The sequence below is a fragment of the Carassius auratus genome, chromosome 25 (genome assembly GCF_003368295.1).
Source record: "Carassius auratus strain Wakin chromosome 25, ASM336829v1, whole genome shotgun sequence".
In the NCBI taxonomy this organism is placed as follows: Eukaryota; Metazoa; Chordata; class Actinopteri; order Cypriniformes; family Cyprinidae; genus Carassius; species Carassius auratus.
Genome location: NC_039267.1, coordinates 10,954,680 through 10,978,832, shown reverse-complemented (window position 1 = coordinate 10,978,832; position 24,153 = coordinate 10,954,680). Strand labels below are relative to the sequence as shown.

General features: G+C 37.5%; 3 protein-coding genes across 3 annotated transcripts in view; 1 reads left to right on the top strand and 2 right to left on the bottom strand.

Moving 5' to 3' along the window:
- The window catches only part of LOC113043267 (hepatocyte growth factor receptor-like), a 47,402-nt gene extending 33,830 nt beyond the window's left edge, over positions 1-13,572 (top strand). The window contains 10 exon segments of the mRNA XM_026202515.1: positions 94-243; positions 1,392-1,548; positions 2,312-2,452; positions 2,850-3,086; positions 6,731-6,811; positions 8,304-8,485; positions 9,574-9,683; positions 9,882-10,047; positions 10,542-10,678; positions 11,855-13,572. Coding sequence (XP_026058300.1) covers positions 94-243; positions 1,392-1,548; positions 2,312-2,452; positions 2,850-3,086; positions 6,731-6,811; positions 8,304-8,485; positions 9,574-9,683; positions 9,882-10,047; positions 10,542-10,678; positions 11,855-12,065 — 1,572 coding nt within the window. The 3' untranslated portion in view covers positions 12,066-13,572.
- Positions 13,573-16,180: 2,608 nt separating this feature from the next.
- On the bottom strand, positions 16,181-18,038 carry LOC113043274 (serine protease 27-like). Its single transcript, XM_026202527.1, has 6 exons — positions 17,942-18,038; positions 17,580-17,600; positions 17,294-17,462; positions 16,941-17,209; positions 16,713-16,858; positions 16,181-16,582 (listed from the first exon to the last, which is right to left on the bottom strand). Exons 1-6 carry the CDS (start codon positions 17,982-17,984, stop codon positions 16,364-16,366), a joined length of 867 nt encoding a protein of 288 aa, XP_026058312.1. The 5' UTR covers positions 17,985-18,038; the 3' UTR covers positions 16,181-16,363.
- Positions 18,039-18,432: 394 nt separating this feature from the next.
- LOC113043879 (dynein regulatory complex subunit 6-like) lies at positions 18,433-24,056 on the bottom strand. Its single transcript, XM_026203458.1, has 21 exons — positions 23,847-24,056; positions 23,606-23,709; positions 23,430-23,517; positions 23,263-23,330; positions 23,025-23,179; positions 22,759-22,868; positions 22,591-22,689; positions 22,412-22,507; positions 22,204-22,339; positions 22,053-22,105; positions 21,869-21,969; positions 21,641-21,770; positions 21,337-21,435; positions 21,105-21,225; positions 20,859-21,021; positions 20,450-20,569; positions 20,247-20,373; positions 20,020-20,103; positions 19,771-19,905; positions 19,006-19,169; positions 18,433-18,854 (listed from the first exon to the last, which is right to left on the bottom strand). The coding sequence occupies exons 1-21, from the start codon at positions 23,922-23,924 to the stop codon at positions 18,776-18,778; spliced, it is 2,310 nt and encodes a 769-aa protein (XP_026059243.1). The 5' UTR covers positions 23,925-24,056; the 3' UTR covers positions 18,433-18,775.
- Positions 24,057-24,153: the final 97 nt, after the last annotated feature.

Sequence of the window (24,153 nt, the reverse complement as noted above, 5' to 3'; positions counted from 1 at the left end):
GCACAATCTATACGCCCCATATACACACTCAATCATGGGGCAATTTAAAGACAGCAATTTAAACCTTTCTTCTTCTGTCATTTCCCCCTGTAGGTACCCCCTGTGAATCAGGAGGCGGTGAAAAATGGCGAGGTGCTGAGAGTTTCGAACCGGACCTGTGAGAGCGTCACTTTGGTGGGCAACACGCTCGAATGCACCGTACCCATGGAGCTCCAGTCCGCCGCCAAAGAGCTGGAGGTGGAGGTACGAGACTCTTTCATTCTCTCCTCCACTTCAGACCACTCCTGTCCAGACCGGCCTGCATAAGAGCCACTCGTCAGCCAGCCAGCAGACTCTCAAAGTACCAAACAGGAGCTATTTCTGATCTTAGCAAAGGCCTCTGGGTTGCCAAATCATGATGGTTTCCAGATTAGCTCCTGAACACATATTCCTCTTGGAAATGAGGATTAGTTTCATTTCCTCAAAGGTGTTCATGTTGTAATTTATATATATCAGGCTCCACCTGATAAGATGCCATCCTTGTATTTCCTTTCTGGTCACCATTTGCTCAACAAGAGCATTAAAGACATTTCTGTCCCCCATTCTGGCCCCAGACAGTCTGATATGATTGGTGCAAAGATCAAGGAGACGTTGGCCTCAGCATAAAGTGCTTATCTGTCGGGGAGAGACGGACAGGGTGCGTGTGACACAATGCTCTAATCTGACCCCATCACTATACGGTGTGGTAAAACTCATCTCAGCCCAAACTCAATAATACTGCACCACATAAGAGAGGCTCTATCTCTGATCCAATTTCCCCTCCTGCCTGCAGTGGATATGTGTGTTTCATTTTGCCATGCTGCTTTATGACCAGCGGAGCCCTCTCTCTGATCGTAAACGCTCCCTGAGGATGTTTCTAGATGGATTGTTGTGATGTTGGAGGTTCAAATGTAAACACTTCGCCGCTTATGAAATCTGAAACAAATGTACCACAGATGTGATGGCATGGAGATTTCCTGCTTGTAGTTTTGCATGTGGGCTTGCCTTTATCTGTGATTTATATTTTCTTCTAATATTTCTGCCAATTATGCCAACAGTTGCTAAAAGGAATTTACTAAAAGAGGATGCTTAAAAATATAATTTGTTTTGTATAATGTATTTATTATTTAAAATAGTTATATAAAAAAATCAATATAGTTGAAAAATGGTCACTGATATTTACTGAAAATGCCTTGAAGTAATTTGTATAAAATGTATTAAGTTATCTTTAGGATATGGCTTAAAATACTCTCAAAATAATTGTACAAATATTTAATTAAAAAAATCAATACTGTAGCAAAATTAGATCATTCTGTCCATTTGGTCACTGATTTTGACTGAAAATAACGAAGTAATTTGTGTATCTATTGTAGTGGAAGCAGGCCACATCATCTGTGATCCTAGGTCGAGTGGTATTGGCTCAAGACCAGGACTACAAGATTCTGATCACAGGAGGAGTGTGTGTGTCCATCCTTCTACTGCTCCTGATCGCAGTCTTTGTTTGGATCAAAAGAAAAAAGCATATTGATGGTATGTGACTTTGCGTTTTCTTGTGCAGCTTTTAATGTATGTGTGCTTTATATAAGCTATTGGCTTCTTTGATGTCTCTGGTGGCTTTTCAAGTTAAATAAGCAACACTTTGATGTTCCACATCATTTGTATAACTAAAGAGCATTTACATAAAAAATAAAATAAAATAAAATCCAAGCTGGAAGACTTTATAAGTCAAATCAAGTTTTGGATGTCTGCCCTACAAAAAAAAAAAAAAATCTTGTTTTCCAGAAAGATATCCTAAACCTAAAAATAAAAGTATATGAATTTACTTTATGCAAATAAAAAATATATATAGGATTTGTTTATATATTTATTTTGGCATAACATTGTGCATAAATCTTACAAAAAAAAAAACATTTTTATTCTCTAGAAACAAGTTTACAGTTTTAAATTGATCTTGCTTTAAGGATTTTTATGTATTTTTATGACAACAACTGTTCAACAAAAATCCAGATTAAAAAACAAATATTATTATTATTAGATTTTTTGCACTAATAGCATAGCATGCTTTATGTTCAGAGGTCACAATAGTTATTCCAGCATTGAACTCGTCTGATGGTTGTTTAACTGAATTTGAATGGAATGAGTGCTTGAGATAAAGAAAGAAAGCTGTTTCTGGGTTGTTTGTGGGAGTTGACACTGCTGAAGTCTGTGGTGGAGCGATCTGTCCCTTTTTTCTCTCACCTGTCCTTGGTCTCTCTCTCTCTCTCTCTCACCCTCTGTCTCTCTCTGGTTGTAGATTTAGCTAAGGCTATGGTTTGGTATGACGGCCGGGCTCACATTCCGCACTTGGACATGTTGGCAAACGCGAGGAGTGTCAGTCCGACTAATGAAATGGTCTCTCACGAGTCGGTGGACTATAGAACCACTTTGCTTGAGGGTATGTTTTCACGCTTCGCTGCCTCTCGCTCAAAACACACCACTGGTGGAGGTTTGCCTTCTCTGCTGATCTCAGACCAGCTTGGACTGGTCTTAGATCATTGCTGACAGGCAACTTTTTTCCAGTTCTCCAAACACATACACTTTCTGACCTTACTCTCCGCTCTCTCTCTCTGAAGACATTGCATGCTCTCCTGCTTTGCCTCTGCCTCCTTTTTTCGTCTGAAAAGATGAAAAAAATCCCCTCTCATCTGTGTTGCTGGGTTTAGAATTTCCTAACCTCTTTGTAGTTGGTGTAATGACTTTGCCTCCCAGACTTTCCCTGCTTTGTTCAGGTGACCCCAGGCCTCGGAGAACAAGTCATTGACTTTTGACCTCTCGACCCCATTGCCTTGCAGACCAAAACTTACCTCTGTCTCAGGCCGAGTCCTGTCGGCCTCATCTCTATGCTCATGCCCATGTGGATCTGTCCCCAATGCTCGGGCCGATGGAAGGGGACCTGGCGTCTCCTCTGTTGCCCTCTAATGCACCTATAGACCTGGGCAGCCTCCATCCAGAGCTGCTGAAGGAAGTGCAGCACGTGGTCATCGCCCGGGAAGATCTGCTCCTACATGTGAATGAGATCATCGGGAGAGGTGAGGGGACACACAAATCTGGACATTGTCATGACATGCACTACCGGTCAGATTTTTTTGATTGGTAAGGTTTTATGTTTTTTTTAAAAGTATATTTTTCTCACCAAGGCTGCATTTTTTTGATAAAAAATATAATTAAAACAATAATATTGTAAAATATTATTACATAACAATGGTTTTCTGTATTTGAATATATTTTTAAGAAGTCTTTGGTCTTCAGTTTCACATGATCCTTCAGAAATCATTCTAATATGCTGAATGGGTGGACCAAAAAACAGTCCGCCACAGACTTCGCCTGTGGATTTTTTTTTTTTTGCGACTAATAAAATTTATTTAAAGCCTCTTCGGGTCGACTAATGATTAGTTGACTATTAGGAGGCAGCACTATGTTTAAAAAAAATACATAAGACAAGACATTATAGCGAGGTCAGCTGTCTCTTTGTCATCAGTGAGTCTCGGTTAAAAAATACACAATTTAAACTAGACTTTTTCCTTTACCTTGGACACACTTTTTTTGTCATTGACCCAAAGTGTAGTCTCTTTGTACTGTTACTGTAACTTGCAAACATATTTGGAAACAAAGACTTGCCAAAAAACTGCATTACAAGAAATTCAATATCTCAAATGAGGGATTTAGCAGAGTGAATCAGTTTCAGACGTGGTTAAAGTTAATCAGGTTAAACGGTGACAATCAGCCCGGCAGGTTGGACATTTGAACATTAAATTGCCGTCTTCTCATTGTACTCCAGTAGTGGGGGTGTGAGTGTGTGTATCAGATTCACTGTCTCCAGTCCTGCCCAAACCCCTGCACAATACTCCTAAAACCCACCACCCCTGTGGGAAAACCAAGTCCTGTGTGTCTCTGTGTGTGTGTGTGTGTGTGTGTATGTGTGTGTGCCTGTGTTTGTGCATGTGACACAATGCGATTTATAGACCAAGAAGGAAGAGGCTGTGCGTGTATGCGAGTATGTTGGGGTGCTCGGGGTGGCATGTGTGGTGATTTGTTCCCGTGTTAAATTCCAGGCTCATTGTTGGTCCGTCTCAGGGCTCTGTGCCAGTAATCCGACTCTGCTGCCATCTGGGAAGACGTGATAGCGGAGCTGGAGAGAGATTACAGCACTCCACGCTTTATTATTTCAACACAACACCCCAACTCTTTCTTGCCCTCTATTCTCCATGCCCTCATTAGAAAGACTACCCTGCCCAGACACTTGTAATTGATAAATCTTTCAGTTACACACCACACTGCACTCCAGACGCCTTGTTTGAGTTTGTATTTCACAGTATTCTCACAATTATTTTTTTATGTGTCTGTCTCACTATTGCTATAGCTTATTATACATACAGTAGGGTCAGATTTCAATAAAGCACTAATTATTAAACTTTGCCATGCAACTCGTTGAACATTATTTGTGCAACCGATATGAATTACTCTGTACATCAAATCTTGGGGATTGGAAAGAAAAATTAGAGTTCCCATTTTTACATTTTCAAGCTACAGGTGCATCTCAATAAATTAGAATGTTGTGGAAAAGTTCATTTATTTCAACTCAAATTGTGAAACTCGTGGATTAAATAAATTCATTGCACACAGACTGAAGTAGTTTAAGTCTTTGGTTCTTTTAATTGTGAAGATTTTGGCTCACATTTAACAAAAAATCTCAAAAATTAGAATACTTCTTAAGACAAAAAAAAACAAACATTTTTAGTGAATTGTTGCCCTTCTGGAATGTATGTTCATTTACTATACATGTACTGAATACTTGGTAGGGGCTTTTGGTTTAATTACTGCCTCAATTCAGCCTGGCATGGAGGTGATCAGTTTGTGGCACTGCTGAGGTGGTGGAAGCCCAGGTTTCTTTGACAGTGACCTTAAGCTCATCTGCATTCTTTGGTCTCTTGTTTCTCATCTTCCTCTTGACAATATCCCATAGTTTCTCTATGGGGTTCAGGTCTGGTGCATTTGCTGGCCAGTCAAGCACACCAACACCAGGGTCATTTTACCAACTTTTGGTGCTTTTGGCAGTGTGGGCAGGTGCCAAATCCTGCTGAAAAATGAAATCAGCATCTTCAAAAAACTGGTCAGCAAATGGAAGCATGAATTGCTCCAAAATGTCTTTGTAAACGGGTGCAATGACTTTGGTCACTTTTGGACTTTGTTTCAAAAAACACAATGTACCAACACCAGTAGATGACACCCCTGTAGATTATGCACCCCTAATCATCACAGACTGTGGAATCTTAACAATGGACATCAAGCAACTTAGGCTCTGAGCTTCTCCAACCTTCCTCCAGACTCTTGGACCTTGGTTTCCAAATGAAATTCAAAACTTGCTTTCATCTGAAAAGAGGAGTTTGGACAACTGGGCAACAGTCCAGTTCTTCTTCTCCTTAGCCCAGGTAAGACGCCTCTGACATTGTCTGTGGTTCAGCAAATTCCTTGACACGTCTCTGTGTGGTTGCTCTTGATGCCTTGACCCCAGCCTCAATCCTTTCCTTGTGAAGTTCACTTAAATTCTTGAATCGATTTTACTTGACAATCCTCATAAGGCTGTGGTTCTCTCGGTTGGTTCTGCAACTTGTCTTCCACACTTTTTCCTTCCATTCAACTTTCTGTTAACATGCTTGAATACAGCACTCTGTGAACATCCAGCTTCTTTGGCAATGAATGTTTGTGGCTTACCCTCCTTGTGAAGGGTGTCAATGATTGTTTTCTGGACAACTGTCAGATCAGCAGTCTTCCCCATAATTGTGTAGCCTAGTGAACCAAACTGAGAGACAATTTTGAAGGCTCGGGAAATCTTTGAAGGTATTTTGGGTTGATTAGCTGATTGGCATGTCACCATATTCTAATTTTGTTTTGTTTTGTTTTTGTTAAATATGAGCCAAAATCATCAAAATAAAAAGAACAAAAGACTTAAACTACTTCAGTCTGTGTGCACTGATTTTATTTAATACACAAGTTTCACAATTTGAGTTGAATCAATGATATAAATGATTTTTTTCCACGACATTCTATTGAAAAAGTTTTTGAACTAAGTGTCTTATGTTCATCAAGGCTGCATTTACTTGATCAAAAAGTATCAAAAAGTTACAATATAGTGAATAAAATATTACATTTACACTTCAGAAATCATTCTAATATGCTGATTTGCTGATCAAAATCAAAAATATTTGTAATTGTTTTTTTGTTTTTTTGTTTTTTTTGATGAATGGATAGGGAAAAAATGCATTTATTTTAAATAGAAATATATTATTAATGTATTTACTGTTCACATGTTATTAAATTGACTGTAATGTATAACCAGCAATGCAAGTTTGAGTCTGGCTTGCAACATTTCCAAAAAAGCAAATGTACAATGGAAAATGGTACTGAATTGAACTTAAATGAACCTCATACTTATGTCACTTCCTGTAATTAAGAAAGTATCATACTGTGTGAGACAGGGAGACTCAGAGGGAGAAAGTTTATGACCAACATATCAATTGTAGTCCCAACACAATATATTCACACTCCATTGTTTTTGCTTTTGGACTGATGTGATATGCACCTGCTATGCCCACACTCTGCTCTGGCATGAAGCGCTTTGATAGATTGATGTGCTAATAATCTCTGCATCTTTTCCTGTCTTTGTGTGCGCCAGGGCACTTTGGCTGTGTGTTCCATGGAACCCTACTCGAACCAGATGGCCAGAAGCAGCACTGCGCTGTCAAGTCCTTAAACCGTGAGTTTGACAACATGAGTGTTGAGGTGGTACAGTTGCAAGCACAGAGAGCTGAAGCTCTAATGTTACTGGATGAACCACATTCAATCATATTCATGAGGGTTTAAGGCACTCGTGGTGCCTAACACCCCTTAAACATGGTAAAACTGCTATAACCTGGTACTGAGTGGCCCGAACTGCCTAAAAATCACTGAAACTATTAAATCCTACAGAAAATCTTAAAATACATTTAGGATCCCCTCTAGTCTACATAATTATTCTACCCATAAAGTATGAATCCATTCTGAACACAGTTTGACATTTCTTTACTGAAGTATGACATATGACTGTTGAGGCTGTTTTAATATGGCCTTGTGATGAAGATGATGATGATGAATGCAGCCATATCGCAGCCATATCGCATTAGAGATGCCTCTAATCACGTCATGTCACTGAGAGCTTTTAGATTTATGACCCCAGCTTTGATTTCCTGTCTCAGTTTTCAACAGGAACTGTTATTTAACTAGATTTTCAATGCATAATGTTTTACATAATCTTTTTGACAAAGGAGTGTTTTTGTTGTGCATTTCAGTTTTTACTGATATTTTTTATTATTCTTTTATTTTTATTTTTATATTTTTCTTTTTCATTTTAGTAAAAGTTGTCATTTTATGTGTATGTTTTTGAAATGTTAATTTTATGTAGTTTTTTGTCTTTAAAAAATGTCTATATAGTTTTTATTCATTTCGATTTAATTCCAGTTATTTTAGTACATCAAGGCAAAATAAATAAAACTAGCTGAAATAAAATATATATTAAAATGTTTTATTTCATTTATTTCATTTTGTTTCCGTGTTTTTGGTAAACTGTGATAACCCTGGTGCATTCATATATTAATTGCAGCAAAGAATCATAAAATTGTTATGAATAAATAATGAAGAATTGATTGACTACTGTAGAGCTGTTCCCAGATCAGTGTTAATCTTTTGAGGATCCTAGGATACTCTGACAGCAGTCAGTATAGCGTAGGATGCATCATCGCTCAGGATCAGTCTGCTGTAAGACATGTACACACAGGCCTTTTCTTTTTAGTGTACCCATAAGCCTCTCTTTCTCTTAGTGAAAGGTTAAACATCTGTTTAATCTCCTCAAAATGTGAACGCTCCACCAACAAGATTAAGGGAGGCGCAGCTAAAATGGCAGGACCAACAGAATCTCAGAGCTCAGCTAGTAACGGTGCGGTCATGTCACAGCGGATTAAGTCTCCGCTCCGAAACCTCCCGGCTGAAATATCAGGCTGTGTGTGATAAAACACTTGATAGTGTTGGGGATAATTTATTAGTCGTGGTGAATGGTTCACTGACAATTTGGCAGGTTTATTGCCATCTCAGAAAACGTATAGCAGGATAGATTTTAAAAGAGTCATTTTGCATGTGTAAATCTAAGCTGGGGGTGATACCAAAAACCATTGTGGTGATCTTTGAAGTTCTGTTATTGTGCATTTGTGTGGCAGGAATCACCGATATAGAAGAGGTGTCCCAGTTTCTGAAGGAGGGCATCATCATGAAAGATTTCAGCCATCCTAATGTACTCTCTCTGCTGGGAATCTGCCTGCCCAGCGAAGGCTCGCCTCTCGTCGTGTTGCCGTACATGAAGCATGGAGATCTGCGCAACTTCATCAGAGATGAAGCTCACGTATGTGGTGGCAGCATCATAGGTCCAGCTTTACTAACAGCTTGCACCAGCGCAAACCATCTTTAGCCATTAAAATAGTACTGTCAGGATTCACTAAAGATGCTCGCTAAAGAATTAGCACTGAAAAGGCGTGGACATAGTTATTTTTGCACCTGAACTCATTGACTATGCATTTGTAGGAGTTTCCCTGATGCAAAATTTATGGGAGGAGAGTATTAAAATGAATAATGCAATGCGATTTACTAACATTTTCATTTATCAAGTTACTGGTATTTGCGTCATTATTTAATGACATTATTTAACGCCCAAAAAAGTGTGTCCTAAGTAAATCACCTGCACTGAACACTGGCTCTGCTTATTTGCGACTATGCTAGTTTGCGCTGCACTTGGTATATTGCATTGGTCAGTATGTAAATGGGGTGTTGCGTCTGAGTTTGAAATTTGCAAATTGTCAGTAAATACCCCGCAGAGATTTCTACGCCCATCTGCGGTGTTTTGGAATCGTGCTCTGGTGCTAATTTGACCTGTTTAGTAAATCTGGCACTTAACTCTTCCCCTACCATTGACAAATTATCTCGTCTTTTAGAAGACAACGCTACCCCACCAAAGACAAGTTTTTACAGCTTTTCGTGTTTTCACTGTTATACACTAGGGGGTGCTATTACACATCTTCTGAACGAGTACAAAACCTCCCGAACAAAAACACACGTGAACATACATTTTGATTATCGTACTGAAAATTATCCAGATGTAGTTTCTGATAAAAATATTATTTTCTCACCTTTTTTGCTAAAAACTATACATTTTTATGAAACCTACCTATTATATTCAAGTGTTGATTAAAAAAAGAATGCTTTAAGCTAGAATAAAACTGAAACAAGGCTCTGAACTTTATTTTGGTGTATTGCATATTGCAAATGCTGGTGGAGAAAGAGTTAATGTCTTTCCATACAACTTCAGTGTCTGTAGCTCCATAGCTATTAAAAACATAATAAAGATGATAAAACTGAAATTAAACAGGTGGAAGTGCCTTGTGTTGTTTTTATCGTTATTGTTTTTAAATGGAGTGCTTGTTTTGGTTCCCACAGAACCCCACAGTGAAGGACCTGATGGGTTTCGGGCTGCAGGTGGCCAAAGGAATGGAATATCTCGCCAGCAAGAAGTTTGTACACAGAGACCTTGCGGCCAGAAACTGCATGTGAGTTTTTCAACAAATTACCAACAGTGTTTTGAAGTATCGTACAGTATGTTCAGGGCACTTACTTTTTTGTTTAGGAGCACTCATGTTTTTAGGGGCATGTGACTTGCATTAGGGTGTTTATAGTCTTATATGTATGACTTAGATCAAATATTTGTATTCTGTACATAATATAAATATTTGGAATGTCTCTTTCAGGTTGGATGAGAGCTACACAGTAAAGGTGGCTGATTTTGGTCTGGCCAGAGACGTGTATGATAAAGAGTACTACAGCGTGCACAACAAGCACGGGGTCAAGCTGCCCGTCAAATGGATGGCATTAGAAAGTCTGCAGACACATAAGTTCACCCCCAAATCTGATGTGGTGAGTATCTCAATCACAATCTCAGTTAGCTTACTGCAGTACAAAGATTTACTTGGATATTTTAGTCTGGTCCAGTTCTTCTTATGGCAGTATTTTAAAAGCTATCCAGTCTTTAAACAACTTTTGGTCTCTGGGTCACTTTTTAACTAGATTTGTGCAGAAATGTTTCTCTTTCACACTGACTCATGCATGCACACACATGTCAGGGCTCAAGGTGTGCCATGACTCATGTCCTGTTTTCGTACCTGCATTTCAAATCAAATAGATGACTACTCATGGCCACTTCAGGGAAAAATAATTTCTCAAAATTTCCCAAATACTGACCTGACTGTTCCCTAAAGTGGATTTATGAGTTCAGCTTTTCTGTGCTTTGTTTCCCTTTCTGCTGGCCTCAAACAAATGACAGTGTTGCAGCCATCCAGAGTTCACTTGTTTTGATAGGTGCTCACTTGCCCTCCTCATAACTCATGGTTTTGAATTTGATCTTCACGCAGTGGTCGTTCGGCGTGTTGCTGTGGGAACTCATGACCCGGGGCGCCCCGCCGTACTCTGATGTGAACTCCTTCGACATCACTGTCTTCCTCCTGCAAGGACGAAGACTGCTACAGCCAGAGTTCTGCCCAGATGCACTGTAAGTGCACACACACACACACACCCACATGACACACACTTGGTTCTTCATTATGACCTCCGTACTGCACTCCAAAGGGGTGCATCAACACAAGTGTAAAACAGAGAGCCATTGTTAACCACCCGCAGACTTAGTCAAGCAGTAGTAGTTCATCAAAACTCAGCTCTGCATGACTACCTGAGCTCGGCACACATCGACTCCCCACCCTGCCTGTATGATATGAGTCAACCACCAAACATTCTTCACACACTGCCATCTAATATCCAGCCACGGATCTGAATAGAGATATGTGGGTCATCACTCCCTTCAAAGAGCCAGTCCTCCCAGGTTTTCATGCCTCTGCTCAGCAGACTATTGCAGGACAAACAATGGAAAGTCATTCTGAAATGCGTTGAAAGTTTGCACCGAAGGTTATAAATTTCAAGGCAAAGGTGTCTTGAACTGCCAAAGCAAACAGCTGGGATGGAAAGTTGAGAAGTAGAATGACTTACACTTGTGATTCTTAGCTCAAAATGAATCAAGATTAACTGACAAATAAACAGAAATATTTTAAACTTTTCAAAAGTTTGGGGTCAGTATGTTTTTTATATAAATTGTATTTTAATAAATATAATCAATATTTGATGTGTATATGTGTGTGTGTGTGTGTAAAATTAAATATATGTTTATTTATATAAAATAAATTATTTTATGCAGCAAGGAACCATTAAATTGATCAAAAGTGAATTGTAAATACTTTAGTGTTGTTACAAAATTAAATACAAAAACTAAACTAAATGTACCAGTAAAATAAAAATAAATAAAAAAAAATCTAAAAAAATAGAGACATTTAAAAAACTATTTAATTCATGTTTAAAATATAAATGTTATGAAATAATATATATATTTACCTAATTTTTAAAGGCACCTATTAAATTTAAACAAATAATATTTAGTTTATATTAATGCAGGGTGGGGCTTCATTATATCCAGGGGGATTTTATTAGATTGTTTCTAATTGTATAAATGAACCCCTAATGTTAAAGTATTTTGCTTCTGTTAATGCCATGAACATTAAATAATTAATGACATTTGAAACTTTTTTTCCTTGGAAAAATGTGTGCAGATGAATCCTGCACAATAAGTACTTTTATAAAAAATTTAGATTTTCCTAACATTTTACTCTTTTCTTTGTAGATATAATGTCATGATTGAGTGTTGGCACCCTAAACCCGAGCGCCGGCCCACCTTCTCAGAGCTCGTGTCCCGCATCGCTACCATCTTCTCCAGCTTCAGCGGCGAGCACTACATCCTGCTTAACACCACCTACGTCAACATCGATAAGATGACGCCCTACCCCTCTCTCATCTCCTCTCAGAGTAACCTGGACCGTGACTGCTGCACCTGAGAGACACACACACCAGACAGAGGGAGGGAGAGAGAGAGATAGGAGAACAACCAAAAAGCCATTGCTGTTCATGAAAGACAATGGACTGGCTCTTTCATCATTAAAGCAGGAAGAAAGCGGCTCAAGGACACTGTGAAAGACTTGAAAGGCACGGACACTCCCTTAATCGCTGTAAATAGATTATGATGAGCCGTGACCTGTTGAGTTAAGGTTCTCCAGTCGAGCATGAGATGGTCCTGATCTCCTGGGACATTTCATCTCTAGGGTTGCATTTTGATGATTCTTGCAGTTTGTGACCATCTGATTCATTCATGCTGTTGGCAGATGCTTTCAAACGACTTCAAGATGTCCCAACATGTGTTCTCCAACGTTACCTGAGCATACGTTGACCAAATCATTTTCTGTGAAAAGTGTAATAAAACGTTGTGCATGCCTTCATACTATGAACTGAGTGCAGCATAATGAAGTTTTCAGGAGAACACTGGACTCACCTGATGTTTGAGGATGTCTTGAGGAACTTGGACTCGGTCGGAGGCCTGTTCGTCTGATTCAGACCGATATATGAATGATCTGATTCTGTTTTGTTTACTTATGTTCAGATGATTGTTTTCTGTCCTGGCCATTTGAATCTTTCTGACAAGATTTATTCTGTAGTTCTATATTTTTATATAATCTGCTTAAAGTTTAGTGTCAAAGTGAACATACTACAAGGTTCACATGGAATCTGCGCAGCTTTTTCACATTTCCACAACTGATTGAGTGCATATGCTACACGTGCATATGTCTAGAGAGATATTATAAATGTATGCTTTTTATATTTAATATCTATTTTAATTATTACAAGTATATATTTACATAGATAGATAGATAGAATGTACGTGTTTATAAATGTACTATATATATATATGTGTGTGTATATATATATATATATATATATATATATATATATATATACACACACACACACACATGCATATATATGTAATTCTGCATATGCATACGCAAAATATACTTTATAGAGAGAGAGAAAGAATATGTGAGACTTTGTGAACAGCAGATGCAGATTCAGTGTGGGCCTGTATGTTTCTATGTAGTGAAGATGACTATGAATGTGATTTGCCATAACGGACTACTGTATGATGTAAATAATTTGTCTCTCTATCCTTATTGTCTGACTTGCTGTGTGATACATGTGTATATATAGCCTATGAACACAGTACAATATAGACAGTTTGGTTTAATAGTTAAATGAGGTCAATCAGCATTTCATTTTATCCCTATGTGAGTAAAGTTCTAGTGTTATTGTTACAAATGATCAAAAAACAGGCTGAATCTTGATTTGTTTTGTATAACGGTTTAGGTTTCACCATTTATGAAAACCTTTCTTTTCTTTAAATGTCTTCTTAAGATTTCTATATGGAGATCCAACTCAGAAATGGTACAAATGACAATATTTCTGTCGTTCCAGTCATGATAATAAAGTTTTATTATGTGTGTCATATATGAATGAACTCTCTTTGTGCTGTATCTAGCAAATGTTGTCCTCTCTTAAGTCTCCATTTCATCAGCTCTGTTTGAACTTTGACCATGACCTTCTGATGACCCTCGATGCTCTTGACTCGACCCTCAACTGCATGCGTCTAGACAGGCTTTTTAATTTCCTCTTATGGACTCTTTTTGAAAAAGAAGCGTAACACTACCTGTCTGAAAGAGTAGTGCAGCTAAATGAATTATATTTTGATTTACAGATACCACATACAATACACATTGTCTCATAGATATTAACACTTTTTACTAGTCTGCAAAATGCTGATGAGGATTACAGCATGGCTATACCTCACACAAGAACAATTTGGTTAACATGCATTAAATGTATTCAAAAAGCAAACCTGTAGCATCACTGTAGCTTTATTAGATTCTGAACTTGGCTGTCCTTGAGGACAAATACTAAATCCCTACTCATAACTCAACACTAAATCATAAGCTAATGTGGAGGAGGATATGACCTATTTGTTTTCAAAAGGCGCATTGTAAACCTCGCTTTATGTAGAATGACTAGAGTGCCACCTTCTGGACGAGTTACAATAGCTTGCCAGGAGAACAACTTCTCTTTGACTGTGGCCCATTGTTTCAGGATTATGAATCACTTTAGGTAAAAATAAATTACCTTGGGCCTTCATTGAAGGAATTAAGACAAGTTACACAAGCAGTGAGGTAGTTTCTTGAATAATATCGCTCGCGGGTATTACACAAACGGACGGAAAATCCGCGCCAGTATGACGTTCTGTCTCAGCTCCAGAACGACCAGCACTGGGAGTTTAAAATCATCCTGAGATGACAGTTATGAGCCACTTACAACACAGTAGTACATTCCATCTAATATTACATATCTAAAAGTGCTAATGTTAATAAAACAGGTTGGGTCACGTTTTGCCTATATTCTGGGGACCCTATATCCGAGTACGAAAACAGCTTCTAATTTTGTTTTGGACACCACACAATAGTTCACATAAGAAACAGGCATGTATGAATAGTCTAATTGCAAAAATGTAAAAAGGTTCTGTGAGGGTAACATTTTTAGACAGAGTTAGGCTATAGAAAATATCTGTCAATGAAAGTTTGTAACATTACATTTAGTCAAGCTAAAATAAAAGTTCGTATTTTTCAGACATATCTTCTGAAAACAAAATGAAGTCTAATTAAACTAAAAACTTTAAACAACAAAAAATGTAAATAGGCCTATATTTACTAGTTGGGTCATCAAAATTAATTATACAGCATAGCTCTCCATTTTATAATAGTAAAAAATAAAAATAAAAAATAAAATTTTATATCAGTGTAGTATTGCTGTTTGTTTTTATTGATATTATTAATTCAAATTAAGCCACAGATTACTTTTTTTTCATTTTAACTTTGTCTTCTTCTTTTCTTAGACTATTAATACTTATAATTATGATATTTAACAAAATCCTAATTTTATCCATCATGGATCATTCAGACTACAATAACATTTCAAGATGAATGACATAAATGATGATAAATTGTGGGCTTCCTTTTATAGTTGATGAACTACACTTCCCATAATTCCACTCGCTCTCTGAACCTGTTCTGTTTTGCTGTCATTGCTGTTGCTGCCATAGATATACATAATAATAAAGATAAAAAAAATTTGACTATTTAAACGACATTATCTAATATATTCTATGCATTCATTACATTTTATGTATTCATTTAGCTAATTTGAATGGTGGCACACATGAAGAAGGAAGGATCAAAGCTGCTGCTGTGAACCTGAGAACCCAGAGCTGGTTTGAGAGCCTCAGACTCGGAGATCAGAGTTAAAAACCTACACAGAAGCCAACTACAGAACTGACAGAGCCTTGCTGCTGGTTTTAGACAGGAGATTGATACTGGAACAGCCTGAGAGACTTTACAGTATATCAGATTCGTTGATAAAAAGAATGCATTGAAACAACTGTACTGTACAAGAAATTAACCATGCAATTTAAAGCACTTTTTAATTTTGGTAAAAGCTTTTACACACATTGTAACATACTGTACAATATGTGTATTACAGAATACACATACTACTGTTTAAAAGTTTGAGGTTGGTTTGTAGGGCTGCATTTTTTAAATCAATAATTCAGTGAAAATTGTGACATTGTATATTTTTACAATTTAAAATAACTTTTTTCTATGTGAATCGGTTTTGAAAAGGTGATTTATTTGTGATGCAAAGTCATTTCTCCAGTCTCCAGTGTCACATAATCCTTTAGAAATCATTATAATATGCTGCTTTTTTTGTGGAAACCATTATTATTATTATTATTATTATTATTATTATTATTTGTTCAAAAGAACAGAATTTATTTGAAATAGAAGTATTTTGTAACCTTTTAATTGTCTTTACTGTCACTTGATACATTTCATGTGTCCTTGCTGAATTATTTATTTACACAAATTGTTAAAAAAAAAAATAATTTGCAAAATGAAGAAAAGGTAAAAAAAAAAAAGGGTTTAACTGTGAGTAGATGAGAGAAAATTGTTGATAAAATACAACATTATGTTCACAATTAATCTTGTTAGTCACATCCTACAACTACTAAGTCCTGGAGAATTTTTTTTTCAACAAATCTTGAACTTGTGTGGTTTGTGATGATCACTGGGTACTGGCATTGCAGTTCCTGGAAGTACTGATAAGTGTGTTTTATATGACTATACCTCAACCTGCAGAGGTAAAAAACAAAACAAATAATATAATGCATCTGTGAGACATACATGTTTAAGGCTATACATTTTTAACCTTGGCTGGCAGAAGGGCATGAGATTAGGGGATTGAAGATGACAAATCCTGGGATGTTTTGGCCAGTGGAGGTGGTGATCCATTGCTGATACTGTGACACACGAGTGTACACACCAGGTTCACCGGGCTGACCACAGTCATGACCTCTGCTGATGATACCAGACTGAACCCACACTGAACACTGCTGACTCACCATTGGCCCACCAGAGTCCCCCTACAGAGAGCATGTATTTCACTGACCTTTTTATACATTGTACTATTTAACATAAAACAGTGATCGGAGCAAACAGTGACTATAAAGCACATTTTTAGATGAGTAGCAATAATCGGACTGGTTCTTGTACCTGGCAGGTGTCTTTTCCTCCCTGCAGTAAACCAGCACACATCATGTTGTCTGTAATGAGGTCGGCACCCAGCAGATTATTACATTCAGAATTAATTACCACTGGAACCACAGTCTCCTGCAGAGTCCCGGGATAAGACAAATTCACTGGACACACAAACACAGTCATCAGTTTGTGATGTTAGCAGATGTGCGTGTGTGTATGTGTGTGTGTGTATGATTGTGTTACCTCCAAATGCGGTTTGTCCCCAGCCTGTGATCCAGCTGCTGGTGCCGGATGGGAAGTGGCTGTTTTCTGCAGCTAAACACACGGGTCTGATATAGTTGGTGAAGCTGACTGAAGAGGACAGACGCAGGAGAGCGATGTCATTGTTGTAGGTGTCGCTGTTGTAGGACGGGTGAATGAGGAGCGTACTGACGCTTCTGCTGATTTCATGCCCATGATCGCCCTGCTGTGTCCTCCTTCCCAGATACACACAGACGCTGAACGTGTTGACGCTGAATGAAGAACACAACAATATTACAAGAACAGAGAGAGCAGTGTTTAATATCTGTGGAAATGTGTGATCGTGTGCTTCTAACCTAGCGAAACAGTGAGCTGCAGTTAACACCCATTCACTGCTGATGAGGGAACCTCCGCAGAAATGGCCTTTATATTTGGGGCTGTGAAGACTAACCATCCACGGCCATGCACCCTCATGTGTGTCTGCACCACCCACAACACGGGGGTATAGAGGGGCACGACCACAAACTGAAAGAGAGGAGAGAGGAGTTGACTCCCAAGACAAAGTTACATCAGATCACACAAGTGTTTCTTTTTAGATTTGTGCCATTCTTTTTAAAGACATCCAGGGAAAGAGGCTCTTACCGTTCAAATGAGAACGAGAATCTGCAATATAAGACACAAGGTGGGAAAGATTACAGCAACACCGAAATTTAACACACAGTTCAGGGCTTGGAGTAATTAATAAATATAATATAAAACTTTTTTTTTTACATTATGCATGTTATGTAAAAGCAATTGAACTAAAGGTTTTTCGTTTTTATAGGCCTCCGTTTTATTGGGCAGGTATGAGGGGAAATGGGATCTGGATTTGATCCATGCAGCCCAGATTAGAACCAGAGTCCAGTGATCCAACAGCTGCTTACAGTATGACGTGTACAGTAGCGTTATTTATGACCTGTTTGAAAGTTTGTGAAAATGCTACCAAATCAATTGGAAGACCCTACCTTTGACGCATATGAGCATGGCCACACACGTTAACCTCCACATCGTCACGAGATTCTCTCTTCTATGCTTGTTTGATCATGAAAAATGTAATTTGCATATACGCCCTCCATTTTCACAATCATATTTTATTCCTTTCTCTCTCCTTTTAATTTTATTTCTATCATGCTACACCTTGTCTTGCAGCAAAATCATGAGTGACTATGGGAAAGTATATATGTATGCTATAGAAATATGTATAAATAATAGCGCCTGCTTTTTCAATAGCGTGTTCTGCTGCTATGCAAATAGACTTTAGAGCATGCTTGACATGAACAGCCTGTGTAATTTAAATAAAAGGTACATAACCCATCATATTTTTTAAATAACTTTTTTATTTTTATTTTGTGATTCAATATATAATGTCATATTTAATTAAAACAAAGGTCTTTTATAAAGTTTGGTATTTTTTAAAACTGATGCCTTTTATTTCTTATGATACTGGGTTCGTGAAATATGTAATAGTTCCAGTCCATTTCTGCATATGAAGCCACCTATATTTTCTAGTTTATATAAATTTCAATTTTTATAAAACATTTCCTCTTTTATAACCAATGCCAAAAAACTTTGGTTTGCTAAAGGAATTCCAAACCTTTTTGTCAGCCCCTTCAGTGGCTTAAGTACTTTTCAATATTTAGTAACTAAAGAATCATAATTGTGCAAAAAAGCTTAAAAAGTGATTACTTATGAAATCCGATAAATTACACAATATGTCATTTTTTTCCACAGTGTAGGTAATGTCGGTTTTGTAATGTCTTGTTCCTCCAGTTGGTCCAGATCTGGTCGAGCTGTAGTAGTTAGTCCTGACTGTAGGGGGCGTCATCGTTACTGTGTTTCCAGTGTTGCACACGGTGCTGCAGTTTCAGAGCAGCCTGTCTGAGAAGAGGCAGGTACAAATCAACACTACATCAACTTAATCTGCAATATCTCCAACATGAATATAAATATGCTCTGTGTTAGCCGTGTACACTAATTTCTTAAGGCCAAAGATGTCATTAGTAAGTGTAGGGTAAACACTGAGTCATACTTGGAGATGTTCTTGCAGTAGAGCATGCTGATGGAGCGCAGCTGCAGACAGCTGCACAGTAGAAAGGAAGGAGTGCGGTCAGTCAGGAGAGGACAGCCACTCACATCCAGCTCCTTCAGGAAGTGACCAACTCTTGTCAGGTACTTCACTGCTGTATCTGTCAGCTGGAGAAACAAAATATATAGAGTCAGTTAAGATATTTACCATGCTCCAATGATCCGAGACCACTTTTTTATTGAATTGAATGCATTTTTTATTACAAATTATATTTGCATATGCCAAAAAAAACTTTTTTTAATTTTATATATTTGGGCTTACATTTAGACTAACTGCAAATGTGGATGAATTACCATACTAGAGATCAAAAATATATTAATTACGCTGTTTTTTATATATACTGTATGTTGTAATAAAGTATGTGTATACTGTAGTGTGTATATAATATGTAATAATAGTTATAATAAGTATATATTTTTTTATTATATAGTATGTTCCTGTTACTGTGAAATTTATTTTCTTGTATTCAAGTATACAGAGTGCAAAATATACTTTTAAATGCTTAAAAAAAGTTTTAAATATATATATTTTCAAAAATATACTTGCAGAGAATATGTACAAAATACAAAAAAAAATAGAAAAAAGTATATTTTAAAATATTTTGCCATATGGATTATCAGCATAACAATTTGATGGAAATGTAGATTTTCTTATTTTGATTTAAAAATCCTAAAAAGTTTTTTCTCGATTACTGAAACAAAGAAGTACTTTAGGGCATCCAGCTATTCGGACTGTGGCAATGGTCCTGCAGAAGAAGGAGAGGGCTTTGATGGCTCGGTCAGACAGACGCTCACACTGACACACATCCAGAAGCTCCAGCTTTTTACAGTTTTGGCAAAACATCTGCACAAGACAAAAAAGATCATCACATGAACTTCTCCAAAAAGAGTAATCAGACGGTAAATACACTGCAAGTCAAATTTATGCACAAAGAAGTAATAAAAGGGGAAACCAAACCTTTATTCCATTATCTGTTATGAAAACACATTCAGATGCAGTTAGTTTTCTCAGACTGTGGTTAGTTCCCAAGGCTGCTAGTCCCTGTGAAAGACACATCTTTATAATAAAACAGTATTGACCACAGCTGGAAAATAATTTTTCAGTATAGATAGATAGATAGATAGATAGACAGACAGACAGATAGATAGTACAGTATATATTATGCATAAGATACTAAAGTGTACTTTGTCATGTATTTTGCAGCCTGTGATGTCCAGAGAGATGAGAGAAGCACAAATGTCCAGACACTCAAATCCATTATCTGTCAGGTTCTCACAGAAACACACACTCAGCTGGGTCAGCTTGTTACATCTGGAGAACAAATTAATACATTCAAACAGTCTCCGTGTAGGAAGAATTTGATATTTTATGTATAAAGTGTGTGTACTTCTGAGTTATTCTCTTCAGGGACAGGTCAGTAAGTTTTGGGCAGTAGGAAAGATCAAGGTCTCGCAGTTCCACAGCAGATGCTTCTTCAGTGATGTAATGGATTCCCATATCTGTGACCCTAGACCAGGTCAAAAAAAAATAAAAACACACACACACACATAATATAAATTAAATGCAACTATTCTATTAGTTTTAAACAAAACAGTTTTTTTTAAGAATCATATTTAAGAATGCATGTCCAGTAATAACCATATATCCAATATATAATGTGTTTATATATACTGTGCCATATATCATATTTTTGGCCCATTTTCTGTTCTCTCACCCCACAGAAAAATAAAATAAAAAGTTCTCAGAGAGACTCTGCATTTGCATTTTCCTATATATTCATGTTGGTCGTCTCTTACTTGATACAGCCTGAGATATTTAAGTTGCACAGTTTTGTCAGACTTCCTAAAGACTTCAAGCTGGCGTCAGTCATGCGAGTGCAGTCAGACACCTGGACCTCGCTGAGTTTCAGACAGCTCCGGCACAGGGCCTTCAACCCGCTGTCCGTCATACGATTATTACCTGCAATGCAGAATGCACAGTTTCTATTTGAATAATTCAGCCTCTCTAACCATGCCACACTATTTGAGCGCATAAATACAAACCTTCTATTTGGACCTTGGTGAGGCTGATCACTTCAGCCATTGTTTTGAAAGCCACATCAGAGAGATACGGTGAGTCCAGTATGGAAATCGCAGTCAACATAGGACATTTAGCCACTAAGACCTTGCAGCAAAGAAAAACAACAATCACCAATCAACTAACAATAGAAATGTACTTTAAACTTAAAGTCTAATAGATGTTAGTGTACATAACACATATATTAATAACACGCACCTGCACACAGGTGTCAGTCAGGGTGGGGAGATCGTCTAACACAATCCGTTGAAGTGTGCTGCAAGCTTCAGCAACATATTTAAATCCATCCACAGATATCTGTACAGTAGAAAATAAAAACTGTAATGCCACATTCATATAATGCAATCCTTAATCTGAGCACCAAAAAAGTACCTGGTACAGTAGCTATTAAAGTTTTGTAGCTATAGAAGTGCTATTTTATTATATATTAATATATCCAACTCCATATTAGATAAAATATTAGCTAATATTACTAGTTTCTATATTCTATACATGTCAACACCTGAGAACATCCAGAGAGGTCCAGATACGTGATTCTGTGGCAGCCTTTTCCTGTGCTCAGATACTGCAGGCCTTTATCAGAGAAACTTGTGCAGTATGCGAGACTCAGAGACCGCAGCGTCAGACAGCATCTTTAAAATAACAATCAATGCCGTAAGCATCATAAAAATATAGCATTTCTCTCATGTGTAGAGTATGAAGAACTGAGACGCATGTAAGAAGTTTGGACCTTGACAGGACTCTTAAAGTGGCATTAGTGATATGAGTGAAGGCCAGATTAAGATGCAGGAGAGAGCGGCATCCCTCTAAAATCATCTTCATGTTTTCATCCTGTCAGTGTGTGTAAACAAAACAGGAATTAGATTTTTTTTTAAAGCAGTAACTTTGTAACAGTGTGTTTTTATTCTACTTGCATTAAGATGTGAGCATTCACTGAGATCGAGTTCTTGAAGATTTCTGCATTGACCTTTGACAAAAAAAACAAAAACAGAAGCATGGTCCTTATCATGTTTTTGATTACATCAAAAATGTATGAATTTTTAAGGCTGGTTAAAGTTAATTTACTGATGCGTCTAAAACTCGACTCCTGCACCAGTGTGCAACCGCACAAGTTGACAGAGATCACGTAGACGCGATGCACACGCAGTATTCTCTCCACAGTCTGATCTGTGATCCAGCTGGCCTCAAGGGAGAAATCGATCTGCGGAAACACATCTTACAGGTTATACTACCTAGATTTATATTTAAGAGTTTTAAAGCGAGCTGCACTGACCTCAGTCCAGAGCGAGCTGATTTGAGCGATCGCTTTCCAAGAACGACACACCTGAGCACATTTCAGGAGCTCACGCACACCTAAACTTTGGAAGATCTGCAGCAAATTGTGTATTAAAATCAGTTGGCTTGTGTAATTGGCAGTTATTTAATGGCAACATCACAGAGATTAAGTGATACCTTAAGAGACAGCTTGTTAGGAAGCAGTGATAGTCTGTCCTGGCCATCACTTTGTGGTCTCCCTGAGATCTGGCTTTCTTGTAAATCTCTCTCTAGCTTCTGAGCAGACATAAATCATAAAACATCTCACGAGTTCAGTGCATATGTGTTTGACTTTTGAAAAACTACCTTAAAGTATTCCTTTGTTCTTTTAGCGTCCTGCACAACATGACGCCAAGCTGTGATGAAGTTTCTGCAGTGAACAGACTCCTGCACTTTTTGTAGCTTCCTCACGGCATCTGGATAAAATATAAAATGCCTTTATGTGTTAGAAAGAATATTAACAGAGAACAAAAAAGTTTTGATTGAGCAGCTGGATTTTCTAAATACTTCAACTTCTGAATTACATGTAAGAATAATATTCCCTTATGTTATAACCCATAAAAGCTAAATACCATTCCTCCTCCGTTTGCGAAACTGAACCCAGGCTGTCCACTTGATGAAAGCCAGTTTTATCCGTCTCTGTTTGTGATACATCTCAGCCTCTTCCATTCTCTCCAGGAGTCTGGCAGCCTTCAATTTCTTCTTTGAAATATAACCCTTCCAACCCCTTAACATAAAACATAAGTCATAAAGCTAGTTGACATTGTTTTCTGTTGTGTGACTCTTATAGTCTATAGTTTTGACACTCACGTGAAACACATTTTGGTCAGGCTGGTGCGATAACAGGAGTACGCTTTCTCCAACAAATGTGACGGACACTGTGAGAGGGGAAATTAATAAATGATTTTAAGCAGATGAAGAGTTGAAGACACAACCCTCATTCACTCTGAACGATGAAAATACTTAAAGAGTTTTACCAGGCTGTCTTCTGGGTTTCCAAATATATCATAAACAATGCCTCTTGCCAATGAGGAGATTTGTTTGTCTTTGTCAATAAATGTGTGCCTGAATTCAGAAAAAGTTTACATCTTAGAGATGTTGTTTACTGTATTAAAACCATTTTGCTGAGCCATACGTGAAGAATCACACCTACCAGCAGATCTCAAAATCATGATCCTCAAGGATAGATAGGATCTTCTCTTCTATAAAGAGCAAAGGATCCTCAGGGCATGAGATGCATAACCCAGCAAGTAAAGCCTGGTTGAAATGCAAAATATAAAAAATACAATATTATTTTATTAACAATATGTAGCCTCTTTGTGCAGTTACCTATTTCCTTAAACGGATTATTAATAAAGTAATTAGATCATTAGATAACATTTAATGTAATTCACCTTGTATATCTGAGGAAGTGAATGTTTAATCATGTAGTTTCGTATAACTGGATCTGAATCTTGCAGAGAAATCATCATAAAAACGACGGCTCCAGGTGAAGAGCTAGTTTAATGATTTCCTGAAGTCAATGCAACAAAAAATATGATACTCCTGCAGCTTCTGTCAATATTTACACATTATGTCGCTTGGTAACCTAAAAGCATGTGATTTGTCAGGAGAAATTACAGAAGGAAACAATAGGAAAATAGAAAGTTAATGTGTGTGTATATATAACTATAACTATATTGCTAAAGACTGTGTTTATGG